The sequence below is a fragment of the Sphaeramia orbicularis genome, chromosome 20, assembly GCF_902148855.1.
Source record: "Sphaeramia orbicularis chromosome 20, fSphaOr1.1, whole genome shotgun sequence".
NCBI lineage: Eukaryota > Metazoa > Chordata > Actinopteri > Kurtiformes > Apogonidae > Sphaeramia > Sphaeramia orbicularis.
In genome coordinates this window covers 19,610,137-19,623,400 of record NC_043976.1, presented here as the reverse complement: position 1 = coordinate 19,623,400, position 13,264 = coordinate 19,610,137, and the positions used below count along the sequence as shown (strand labels likewise).

General features: G+C 42.2%; 1 protein-coding gene and 1 long non-coding RNA gene across 2 annotated transcripts; both read left to right on the top strand.

Annotated features, from left to right (window-relative positions):
• Positions 1-636: 636 nt before the first annotated feature.
• Positions 637-4,653, top strand: LOC115411193 (E3 ubiquitin-protein ligase RNF6-like). The gene is given in 8 exon segments (XM_030123181.1): positions 637-717; positions 1,944-2,099; positions 2,258-2,422; positions 2,637-3,109; positions 3,112-3,231; positions 3,234-4,008; positions 4,011-4,181; positions 4,184-4,653. Coding segments are annotated over 7 exon segments (2,142 nt in total). The 5' UTR covers positions 637-717; positions 1,944-1,957; the 3' UTR covers positions 4,480-4,653.
• Positions 4,654-5,975: 1,322 nt separating this feature from the next.
• LOC115411195 (uncharacterized) lies at positions 5,976-9,782 on the top strand. Its single transcript, XR_003934180.1, has 3 exons — positions 5,976-6,552; positions 7,002-7,289; positions 9,625-9,782. It is a non-coding gene; the product is annotated as an uncharacterized LOC115411195 (long non-coding RNA).
• The last annotated feature ends 3,482 nt before the right edge of the window (positions 9,783-13,264 follow it).

The window sequence follows — 13,264 nt, the reverse complement described above, 5'->3', positions numbered from 1 at the left end:
ATATTGCCCCAACACCTACGCCTATTGGTTATCATGCAGGTGTTGCAGATATTATTTGGGATTTTAGTTCCTGAATATTTAAACATTTGAAATTAAGATTATGCTAACATGACAGCCTGTTTCCCTACAAACTTTCTTTGTCAAAATGAGTTTTGGTATTTATGTGACGAATCATCTATTAGCCTTGATGATGAAAGCTTTTCATTTGTTTGTGTAATGACCTGTCACCTGGCCTGAAAGTGTGCCAGCTGCTGAGGCTGTTGCACTTTTTGTCTGTCACTGGGGAGCTATTGACGATTCATATTTTATTACAATATTACATTTTTTCCCGTAAGAACAACAACATCACGAAGAAACCGGACCTATTAAATGTACGCTGCAGTCATAACGTGCAAAATGCAACGGTCAGTAAAGGTACATTATTTGAAAGCTCTTTTGCCAGTGTAAACACATAAAGATTAATGTTAAAACTCCTTCACAATGGTTTATCTGGATTTTTTTTTTCGAACTAGTACAAGTCTATTAAATATTTTAAATGTATGACATGTGATATATATGACAATAAAGTTGCTGCTGTGTTTTGTGTGTTAGGTAGGAACTAAATCGTCAGGGAGGAGGTTTTCTACGGACGGCGAATTGTCGCACCACTGGTCCCATCTTGGTTTGAGAGAGAAGGGAGAGTAAGGCAAACCGTCCATATTACCGCTGCCTTGTCAGGTACTAAATTCCTTTTACTGTCACTGTCATTTTGTATGAAACTTTACTAGGGTAAAGCGTAAATATCTGTATACATTAACTGCTTGATTAAACAACTAGTCCGATTGATATATTGGAAGTTATTCAGCCTCTCAGCTCGTGGCGAGTCAGCTATCCCAGCTAACCCACTGTCGGACGGACTACTCTTCGCTAATGTTAGTTGCGCTAACCTGCTAGCTCCGAGTTAGCATCTAAAGGGTTGCGCATTCGAAATGATTCCTATTCTTTCAGTAAGGCAGAAGAAAACTACCTGTTGTGTCTGAGTGGCAAAGCAGTTAATTGTTTCCTCGTATTAACAAGCTGAATTATGTAATACTTTCACAATGTTGACATGATTCTTTGTCTTTCCTTCTTCGCTGTGCGTTACATGGAGACCTTTAGTTTGCCATGTCCCGCCCCCGTAGAATACTGATTGGATGCTTAGTGGTTCCGTCATGACTATGAGGTCGGTGATTGGTGACCAAGCAGGATGACAACGCCAGTTTTGCTGCTTTACTCCCTTTGCCTTTAACATGGCCTTCCGTAGCTACTGTTTAACTTGGCTAATATTAGCTCACATGAAGACAACGTTGTTTTTTAGGTGTGCCTTTGTATTCGTTTGCAGTGAAAGAGTTATATGTTTATTTATCCTTTATTGAATTAGATGGATATGCTATATGTGGCTTCCGGTTAAAAGTGACCAACGTAAACTGGATTTACTGTGGCTTCCTCTCAGTCTCATGCTGGCGATGTCTTTCGGTAGAAAATGGATGGCGTTGCTTAAACTGCCGTTTTTCGCTAGAGATTAGTGACTGATCAGCCGAAAGGTAAATGAATAACTGTGGATTAGGGGGCTTTAGTTTGTCATCGCTGTGTGCTTTTACATGTCAAACAGTCCTGGTTGCGTACGGTATGATGCAAACCAGATGATTTATTCTTTATCTGTTTAAAAGAAACTTGATGGCCATATACCTCGTTTAGATTTTGTGCAACCCCTTAGAAATAACAAATGAGAATGTCTGTTGAGCACTGAGGGTGAGAACACTCAATATGTATTGGGATTTGTCTAGTGCTGTCTTTTTCTGTCTGTTTGGCCTAGGAATATTGTGTGTGAATGACCTAATAATAAATATATTTTGCAGGATCCTAAATATAAGCTCTTTCAATAAAACAGATTCACCTGACACGCTCTGTCCTTTTTCTGCCAGCACTTTTCACGGTGATGGACCCTCCTAGTGGGGGAGACGAACGGCGGAGGCAGGCAGAGCGTCTTCGTCGAGAGGAGGCCTACTATCATTTCATTAATGAATTAAGTGAGGAGGAGTACCGCCTAATGAGGGACAGCAACCTGCTGGGCACTCCTGGTGAGAAAGAACACATTCTTCTAAATAAACACCAAGGCAGTGTCTGTGCAACCTAAATGCCCAAACATTTAAATATGAAGTTTAAATTGCTTCCTACAGAATCATGATTCTGTAGGACGAGTAGTGCATAAACATTTAGATATAATATTTTTTCATAGGTGAGGTAACTGCTGAGGAACTTCGCCAGCGTCTTGATGGAGCTAAGGAGCGAGTGTCATCTCAGCCCCGTACTGAGCAGCAAGCACAGACTGCTGATTCTGGAGAACAGCAAGGCAGTAGCGGGGATGGAGAGGAGAGAGGGGCTGGAGGGAGACGAACAGCAGGTGGGCAGAGGGGGAACCTCTCTCTTTCCCCAATTTTGATATATGCCATTCATGATTTCATAAAATGAAAGCATTTAACATTTAAAAAATGATACCTGTAACAACTGACAGCTGTATTCTGTGAAATTAGATAATCGCAAAGAACACACTCCCTGAAAGTATGTGAGAATATTTTGTGCTATGTTGCCATCTTACCCCCATTTGTTTTTTGCAGGGAGCGCAGAACCTGGAGCGGAAGCATCAAATGGGGACTCATTACTGGAGTGGTTGAACACTTTCAGGCGCACTGGAAATGCAACTCGCAGTGGGCAGAGTGGGAACCAGACATGGCGAGCTGTCAGCCGGACCAACCCAAACAGTGGAGAATTCCGCTTTAGCCTGGAAATCAATATCAACCACGATCAGCCGGAGCCAGGGGAGCATAATGACACCTCAGACCCTGCAGAGTTGCCAGTAACTGCTCCAAACACGACATCGGCCTCTATACGCACCGCTTCCTCCTTCTCCAACCCTCGGCCTTCAACTACACCAAGGCCAGCCCCTTACCCTTCCCCCCGCCCAGCCCTCAGTCGGAGGATGCAGACTCGGCGTACACGCAGCAGTACTACTACTCTTTCTATGAGCCCCCCTGCTCTTCCCACACCAGTGGCCCCCCAAACCACTGCCCAGAGAGGTTCTACTTTGCACTCTTAGCTCCACCCCAATCTGTTCCCACCCCTCCTCTTGACCAAACTGCACCTTTACAACTTCAAGCCCCAAATGCAGAAGAGCATGGGCGTGATAATATGACCTCCTCTAGACTGTCCCGTGTTCACCTGAGTCCGGGCCTCAGGTCCCAGCAGTGGGACATGAATCACGTGGCAGTAGGACTCGAACACGTGGACGCACACGTAGGGCGGCGGCAGGTCCCAGCAGTATTTCATCACGCCTCACAAGGCGAAGTCGTTCACCCTTGCACAGAACACCTGTTTCCAGTATCACTCCTCCATCAAACACTGGAATCAGTGGCTCTAGCATCCACACTGTTGAGCCAAACAGTAGTGCAAATTCTGTGTCCATGGAGACAGAGGAGGTTGTGACAGAACCTGCAGCTGTAACAGAGCCTGCCATAGAGACAGGAGAACGTGAGAGTGAGTCACATATTACCGGAGGAGGAAGTTCTGCAGTACGCCGGCATCCAACTATCATGTTGGACCTGCAAGTAAGAAGGATTCGACCTGGAGAAAACCGTGACCGTGATAGCATAGCTAGTAGAACGCGTTCTCGTGCCCGGGTTGCTGAGAATACAGTCACATTTGAAAGTGACAGTGGAGGATTTAGACGCACAATCTCCCGCTCTGAGCGAGCAGGTATCCGCACCTATGTGAGCACTATCCGAATTCCCTTGAGGCGCATTAGTGAGACAGGCCTGGGAGAGCCAAATTCTACTGCCCTTCGCTCCATCTTACGCCAGATCATGACCGGATTTGGAGAACTCAGCTCATTAATGGAGACAGAAGCAGACTCTGAAAATGTTGCCCCTAGTCATGCTGATGCTAGTGGTACAAACAATAGCACTAGCCCAGCTGGTCATCTGCACTCAAATGAGAGGGCAGCCGTCAGGTTGGTACAGGTGGGACAGATCAGGAGAGACTAGGGTTGATGGGAACTGAAGAGGACCATGGTGGGCAGGCAAGGCTCGGAGGAGGTGTAGTGAGTACCACAGAGGGGCGGGCCACCAGCAGAGACACCAACAACCTCGTAGAGAATGGCACTTTACCCTTCTGCGGTTGGCACACTTCTTCTTGCTGAATGATGAAGAGGATGATGAACACCCCCGTGGCCTGACCAAAGAGCAGATTGACAATCTAGCCACACGTACCTATGGCCAGGCTAGTTTGGAGGGGGAGATAGGCCGTGCTTGCAGTGTCTGCATTAATGAGTATGCCCAGGGCAACAAGCTGCGCCGTCTGCCCTGTTCTCATGAATTCCACATCCACTGTATCGACCGCTGGCTCTCTGATAACAACACCTGTCCAATATGTAGGCAACCCATACTTGGAGTGCATCATGATTGACTTATTTGCTTATAAACACAAATGTCATGTTCCTGGCTGGCTTAACTGAGCAGACCCAAGTGGGCTTTGCATGTACATAGCGCTTTTCATGTTAAATTTCTTTAAGGTTGTTTTGAAGGTTTGAAGCAAATGTATGAAAAAAGAAACTATAAATGCAGAGAATTAACAACTTTATTTTTTTAGACTTTGTTTTCAATATGTTTTATTTTTTCTTCCTGTGACCATTTCCACTGGTCTTAGGCCCACATTAATGGATGGCATTAATGCTTAAGGAGCTCTTGTAGCTGCTGCTGACTAGTCTCACATTAACTTCTCAAGGTCTGAAACATGTGATATCTCCTTGCTACAACTGGACTACACCATTCACTTCTAACTTGATTTATAAGCTGTAAATATTTAATCTTTGCTTATATATGGTTTTGAGGTGCATTGCTCCTCACATGCCATCTGTCAAGAATGGAATCAGGAAACTTTTTTTTTAACAGTCATCCATTTTAAAGGTAATCTCAGTTCATATTTTTTACTGTCACTTCACAGTCATTTAAGAAATGTCTTATTTACTGGGATGTGTATGAGCTTTGAATTTATTTTTAAAAAAGATTTATTCAATAGTTTTTGTATTTTTGTTAAACCCTCCACATATTCATAGCCCATGTAATTATAATACAGATTTCACCTATAAAGTCACTTTACAATCATTGACATTACTTGCGTGAGCAGCACAATTTTAATTAAATGCAGTTACAACTGGTAATCAGGATGTCCGTGTAAGAATTAGTATGAGTTGTGCAATAAGGAGAGGAAAAACAGTGTTGTTTGTGTTGCTGTTCACCGTTTACACTGTATTGCTTAAATATAGTCCCATCTAAACAAAGTCTTGTCAGTCCTGAATTCAATGTTCTCTTAATTCCTGTCACTGTTGGATCCATACCTGCCAGACCCCTGGTGCAATGTCAAAAAAACAGCATTAGTAGTTAGCTTGACAGATCTGCTAAACAAAAACTTGGAACCCATTTAAATGTAAAACATGACATTTGATTTTAAAAAGGAAATGCTGCTCTGGGTTTTCATGGTACATTTGTCCAGCTAAATTGCCTCAGAAATTTTTCTTCATGATATTTGGTGAAAACGGTCAATGTCCAGAGCATCTACTGTAGCTTTGACTCCAGAGCGATGTTTGTTTTAACAGTAGAGCTTTCAATTAAGTCAGAGTGCAATGGTCACAGTCTATTTCAGTTCAACAGTACTAGTGCTACACCTATGTAAGGCAGTGTTTGTAATATATTACTGTATGCTCTTTTTGATTTTTTTTTTAACATTACATACACAGATCGTGACTTTTCTAGTACCACAGATGAGTTATTTAGCTGAACCCCCAGTTCAATGGTTGCCATCAGGGTCACTTTGTGCATCATCAGTAACCGTATGCAGGAGAAACTACATCTCTGCCGTTGACATGTGACTTAAGAAAACTGCAGGAATGATACAGTAGTATATAAGAATGTGTGATAGTGGGGTAAGTGTGTATGGCTTTATGTGTGCGCATGTGAGTGTGTGGATGCTGAAGGAAAGATCCAGCGTACCAATAAACCTGGTTCTCAGAAAGCTTCTGTTCAGTTAATGTCCACCTTAGAAGTGAAAAAAGGTTGTGGCCACACAGTTCAGGAGTGATTATTTATTCTGTTCCTATTTAATAGATGGAAATAAACTTTTGAAATATGAATTAAGTATTATGTTACAATGTGATGAGAGTAAATAAACAGTTACAGAATATGTTACTATGTAATAAAATGAAAACATGTGTTTTCTTCTCTGCTCCTTAATAATGGAATAAAATGCAGCTTTGTTATGCCTGGAGATCCGCATATTGTCTTAAATGTGTACACGCGCCTTTAACTTATGAGTACCGCACGTGCGAACATGATCGATCACGTGACAGCCGGAAACGGGTCGTGAAATAGTTAAAATGGTGATGAAATACCGAGTGAAATGTGTGTTTTAAGCACACCGAACTCATAGATGGATAGAAGTCAACTCTATTTTAGGATACCGTAATTTAATAAAAGGTTAACGGTGAGTAAAGAAATTATTACGACCACTAATACGGAGGCATGCCGGTTGACATTTCAGTTTTCCACAAGCTACTGGAAAGTAGCACTTTGTAACGCTACACTAGCAAAGGTACACATTTTTAATGGCGTTTAAAACCCGTTACAGAGATTAGCGTTCACTGTTTGGATACGCATTCGTACTCCTGGGCTGATTCGTGACCGAAGACTTAATATCAGACTATAAGCTTGACAGTTGACCTTCAAAATAAAGGCCATTGTTATTTAGTACAGTCGGAGCGTTTTCGCAACACCGACCCTTTTTTCCAGTAACTTTAACTAACTGTGTCCCTAATGCACGAAACCAGTAGAGGTAGCTACATCATAGTTAGCGTTACTGGTCTTGAACCTACTGTGTTATTTTAACTCTTTGTTATTTTTCGTACTAACATAAATAGCTAAATCTATCCATAGGACTGAAAGGTGTAACCGGAAGTTGTCCTCTCCTCAGTCTGTCTGACTTGATGCTGACTAAAACCGCCTTCGACACCGTTTACCTCCGCGGCCCAGCCGACAAATTATGATCCCGGAGAAGAACCAGCAGCAGCGGCCGCACCACGGGCCCAGACCAGCGGTCCCCAGCTCTGTCGCTGAGCTATGAGCATGCCACCGCTCCGGCTTCTTCGTCTCAGTCTGACCGATATTCAGTTACCAGCAAAATGTATTTCAACCGGAGAGCCAAGAAGATACACAGCGAGGGAGGTAAGCTAAATAATAAAATAACAACACCTTATGTGTCATATTTCTCTATCGGGGCTCCGCCCGCCGCTTAATTTGTGACTTGTCACTGTAAAGTCGGTTTATCTCAGGCTTACTAATAGGCCTGTCATTATGGGGGATATAGCGGCCTGTATGTAATCGTGCGTAATTGATATGTGCTCGGCATAATAACGGGATCCGTATTGCCCTGGACTGCGGCATACATGTGGGGTGCTGTACCGGTATTTATCCTCTAGCTTCGCTCATTTCTGGCACCGATCTGGGATGCAAGGGCAAGCAGACTGCAGGTGTTTGCTTGTCCAGGTAGTACTGTGTGCCCTTTACATACTCTGGTGTTTTTTTTTTTTTTTTTTTTTTTTAATACAGCAAAGACTATGACAACAAGGGAACTATAGCTCAACATCACGTAAAGACAACAGATTATGCGACTCTCTCATGTGACCATATCACTGTTAACATGTTTTTAATTGCACTGGCGTGATCATAGTATTATATAATTTTATTGCAACAGACTTTGGTATGTCCACCGCCTAAACTGGTGTATCAAATTGGATGTTCGGGATGATTTGCCTTAACATGATGAGTTGTCATACGTCTAAATATTGTCTTCAAAGTTAAATGTACCTCACTGTACAATCTTAGAACATAGATCAGTCCAAGAACAGCCTATTACCCCGCCGACTTAAAAAAAAACACGTGACTATCCAAGGAGCGCTCGTCGGGAAATTGATTTCAACTCACCTAAAGGCCATGGACATTCAGTGCCTGGAATTACATAACATTTCTTTTTACACACTCATATGATGCTGAGGGTCGCTTCAGGCAGTTGCATACAGAGCGTGTGTCTGCCAGATTGTGTACAGAGAATGTTGTTTATTGAATACATTCTCCATAACAAACTAGGCTACATGGGATGAGATCACACGTGGCAAACGAACGATGAACTGGATTGTCCTGGAGGAGAGAGGAGCATGTGTCTGGCTCATCCAATCGCTTTTATTAGTGACTGGCACATATTGTGTGGTGCTTTGCTTTTGTGTGTGTGTGTGTGTGTATGTGCGCGCGTGTGTGTCGCTTCATGCTTTTGTAGCTTCCAGAAATAGAAAGCGGGACAAATTGTGACCAAATATAAGCGCCAACTGGGCCATACTATCTTCAGGCCACATATTTATTTATTATTATCATTTTTTATTTTATTTTATTCTTTTAGACAAATACAACCAAGATATTCTGTCACAGAGGCAGTACAGTTTTGTCAGGATAAAGGTCAGAGCTGAAAGAGTGTTAGATGCCTTCATATATAAATCATACACCTGTTGTCTCTAGTTTGTTTTCCATGTCCAAGCTCTGTAATCCACAATGTGTGATTTGATAGTTTAATCCCTTTGGCATTTTGGCAGTAAACATGCAATTGAAAGTCTGTCCAAGAGGTTTAAAAGTATCTAAAGCTTTCAAGGTGGCAGTGCAAGATGGACCCAAATTTGGATATCATGTGGTGTGAACACATTTCCCGTTCGGATTCTCCATGTAATCTCCTGAAGTCTTGAAGTCTGACCTCTTGATTCTTTGCTCTAATTAGTGAGCTGCCACATGGTGATGACGTCTGCACCTTCCAAGCTGTCACATTTACACTGACAAACATACCAAATAGAAACTGTTTGCTTAAGAAAGAAATTCTTCAAACTGATGGAATATTTTATTATATTTAGAATCCTTTATTTTCATATCTCACATACATACACATTTGCTCACATTTGCAGCGCAGGTGACATTATTCAGCTAAACACATTACATTGTGGAAAAATCATGTCCTGTTAAATTGTGAACCCAAACCAACTAGACATAAGATGACAACAGGTTTTGCAGATTTTCTAGGAGAGCCATATGTAGATAAAAATAACAATATTACCATGAACATTGCCACAGTGTTGGGCGTCAGTGGTAGTCATGCTCAGTAGACTGCCAACAATACATCTGTTTTGTTAAGATAATGACTGGTTGTCATGGCGTCTAAGCTGCTGAAGATGTCACTTGGGAGAAACAAGGGTGCCAAAGTAATATCAGAAACAAGGTATTTACATGAGCTGAACACATGGGGGCACTCCTGGACAAGTTACAGGTATTTTGGTCAGTCGCCTCTGTGACACATCTTTCATATGCATGATGCTCATCTCTCTGTAGAATGTCCAGTGAACATACAAACACATTTACAGTGCAGTTATTGACACATAGATGTGTTGTGTGGTATGTGTACAGTGTTTGACATGTTGTCTTGTGTGTGTGTTTTCTCCCGCGCGGCCTCTCTTGATGCCCACAGAGCAGTTAGTGTTGACCACCATTAGGCAGGAGGCTTCTGAACTACAGGACCCAGACCTGGGTGCTGGTGCTACCATGCGTGCCCGCCTCACAGACAGGTTTGACAAAAGTGAGTTTGCTCTTACCAGACTGGATGATGCCCCATTTGTGTTTGGAGTCCCAAGGTGCATGTGGCTGTGCACTACAGAAAGAGCAGCTGTTTTCAACCCCCGGCCTCATGAGCTACAACTTGTAGTAGTGAATATCAGTCTGAAAAGGTAAAGGCATAATATTACAGCTGTGGACTCCAAATAATCTTTAGCTCCTTGGGGCCTGGAGTAATGAATGCTTAAGAGGAACAAAGCTCTCACTGCATGTGCTTGTGCAAAGTGCGATGACCACACATGTGAGACTGTAGTACTGAAGAAAGACAGATATGCACAAAGGTCGTTAAGTAATACACTTACAATGCCTGCTGATGTACATGTGGCATATGCATGTATAGACATGGCATGCCCTAATTAGAGCATGTACATGAACACTGCAGCATGCATGGAACTTTTAACTGTGTGTGAGTGGCAAGGGGATCAGGTGCATGGGGTCTTGCATGCTCTCAGGCATTAAATAATCATTATGCCCTTCTGTGTATTAAGAAGGTGTGTGTGTAGTAAATGTGCATATGCATACAGGACATAATTGATATGTGTGAGGTCTCACTGTGGTTGTGTGATACACAGTGTGGTTTTGTTATACAGGAGGTTGTTGTCATATTACAGTCAAATGACAATGAAGTAACGTGTGTATGAAGATTTCTGTTACTTATATTGTAAAGTAATGGTATCTGCTTTTGGATGTGTGTATGCATGCGCGTTGTAGTTTCACCTGTAGGATTATCAGCGTGTGGATTAGCAGTAGGTGAAGTTGCAGAGCAGACATAGAAGAGATTATCAAGCTCGCTCACTCAGTTTGTAAGAGGCTTTCTTGCCTCTCTTCTTATTCCGTTACTGTAGTAAATGGACCCAGTGGGAATGCTGAGGACCAGAACAAGGAGAGTATTCCAGTAGGGCCTACAGGTCATCTCGGAGACCTGGACAGCCATGGGACGTAGGGGTCGTCCAGGCAGACGGTGTTCTGTTGGTAATGTTTTACTGAGAATTGTTCGGTGGACAGAGGCATGCAGGCTAAAATGTTTTACTAAGCAACATTAAGTTCTTGACGGAGACAAAATTGTTGAACTTTAGCTCAGAATTTGTTCCAAGGGCTGTGAATTATTGTGAAAGCAAGAAATTTTGATGGAAAACAATTACTTCAACTATTTTACCTCCATGTTGCCATGATGGGAAGATAATTTGGAAATGGAATATGCATGACATACTGGACTATGCATTTTCATCACTGCAATTGCATGTAGATTTCCAGATAGTAAAAATGCAGAAACACTCTGAGTATCTCTCCTCAGCATGGCTTCTGGAGGTGGGAGTGATTCAACAGCTGAGATAATTGTAGGTATTGTACTATAACAGTTGGGATGATCAGTAGCTTTTTCTTTTATGAGCAGCTTGTTATGTACATAGAGCCTCATTATTAGCACAGCCAGACTAAATGTGTAAGCATCACCAAAGCTATGTTTGTGTCTGAAACACAATTCTGGCAGTCCTGCTAACTGACAGTCACAGAGCAAGATGCTGTGATAGAGGCTGACATGTGAGCTGTTTGAGTGAAGGCTGAGCCACAACACCAAGGCAGAGTGTCTGGTGAAATATGCTCTGCCATACTGGAAAATGTAGATAAATTATGCAGCCCATCTTTATCCATTATTTAGTAGCCTAGTCTGCTTTTAACAGTGAAAGTTTGGCACTAGGCCATGGCAGCTTGGGTTTGCCCCAAAACACTAAGTTTAGTGGAGAGAGTTAAGATATTACAAACCCTGTAATGAGAGACATCTCGTCTGGATGACATGTATAATGAATATAAATGTCTGCAATTTCAATACACATAACTCAAGTTATTTCATCTATCCACTGTGTATAGTTTGTTTGGTGTCTACTAATGCCATAGATGCTTCTAAGCCTTTCTGCAAAATGCCAGGTTGTTTTCTGACTAGTTGATCCATGGTGCTGTTTTTAATGTTCAAGGTTCTCCATCCATGTGAGTAGCTGGTAGTATGAGATCAGAGTGTTTGTTGAGGAAGGATCAGTCTAGTCTTACCTGTTCTGGCTGCAGGTCATCAGTCCTATGGTACCTGTCCTGCTAGCCTGGGCGCTTCATGTGTAATTGACCTGACTGTGCTCTGCTGGGGAGTGTTGCTGACTCATCATTGGCGCATCGCTAATGAATTACGGAGGTGACTGCTTCTCTTTTCCATCAGAGATGAGTAACTGAAGCATTGATCTGCACAAAAATGAATCAGAGTTATAGTGAGTTGCTGAGAAAGCCAATATTGATCACAAGTGCAAAGAAAAGAGTCTAAATGGGTTAAAAAGTAGACAGAGCGCTCAGGGGTGCTGGTAATGGGGTAAACAGCTCTACAACAAAATAACATAACGTCACATAAAAGCAGGAACCTCATGATAAAGACAAGAAGAGAATAAATGTGTTTATAAGAACAGGCTGCTTGTGCTAGGTGACAGAAGTATAAAAGATGACTGTAGAAAATGGACTGGGCACTGCCCTTCACTACCTTTAACCTTGAATCATCTGTAATCATTTCCATACAACCACCTACTATCGTGTATGACCTCAGTGCCATTGACTGTGTGGAGACCTGAGCTGTGATTGTGACTTATAGCCCTGTTAGGAAGGTAATAGCGTGGTCAGCGATAGAGAGATAAGAGATACACTGCTATTATCATAGTGCTTGGGCAGACTTTGACCCTTGCTCTCTGCCTCAAGCAGACACTTTGTGGAATGGTTTGGAATATCCCTATACTGTGGCTGCATATTAGAGGGTGATTTTTTGACATTACAATCTTCAACTAGAAGCACTCGGAGAGCGCAGACCTCCGCCAAGGCTGATCAGTGGGCCCCCCCCGTGGGCCCCCCCACCCCGATCTCCAAAAGTTAATCATTTCTTCCTTATCCCATTTCCAACAAACCCTGAAAATTTCATCAAAATCTGTCCATAACTTTTTGAGTTATGTTGCACACTAACGGACAGACAAACAAACAGACAAACAAACCCTGGCAAAAACATAACCTCCTTGGCGGAGGTAACTATACAAACGTTGCATATTAATGTACAAAGACCATACATTGCATTACACTACAACTATATTAAGTTTTCACACTTTGTTTACAGAAGAAATAAAGAAAGACAACCTTCAGTAAACCAAAGTTTCACCTAAGAAGCTGTATATGATTTGTGGATACCTAGTCTAAACTCGTAATTCAGTGGATGGACATAGAAGCATCAACTGTGATGCATTGTGTTAACCGTTTATCCAACAGGGCAGACAGGGCAGGGCTGTCTGGCTCAATTTACAAGTTTAAATTGAATATAATAGTACTTACTTGTGGTTATCAGTAAACAGGAAGAATGACCATGTGATCTGTTAATGTGGATTCATTTCTACAAATAAGGCTTCTGAAATTGCAGAGACAGTTGTAAAGCAGGCACATACTCCTACTTAATAATTAATGCAATTAGCCTGTTTACTTAATAC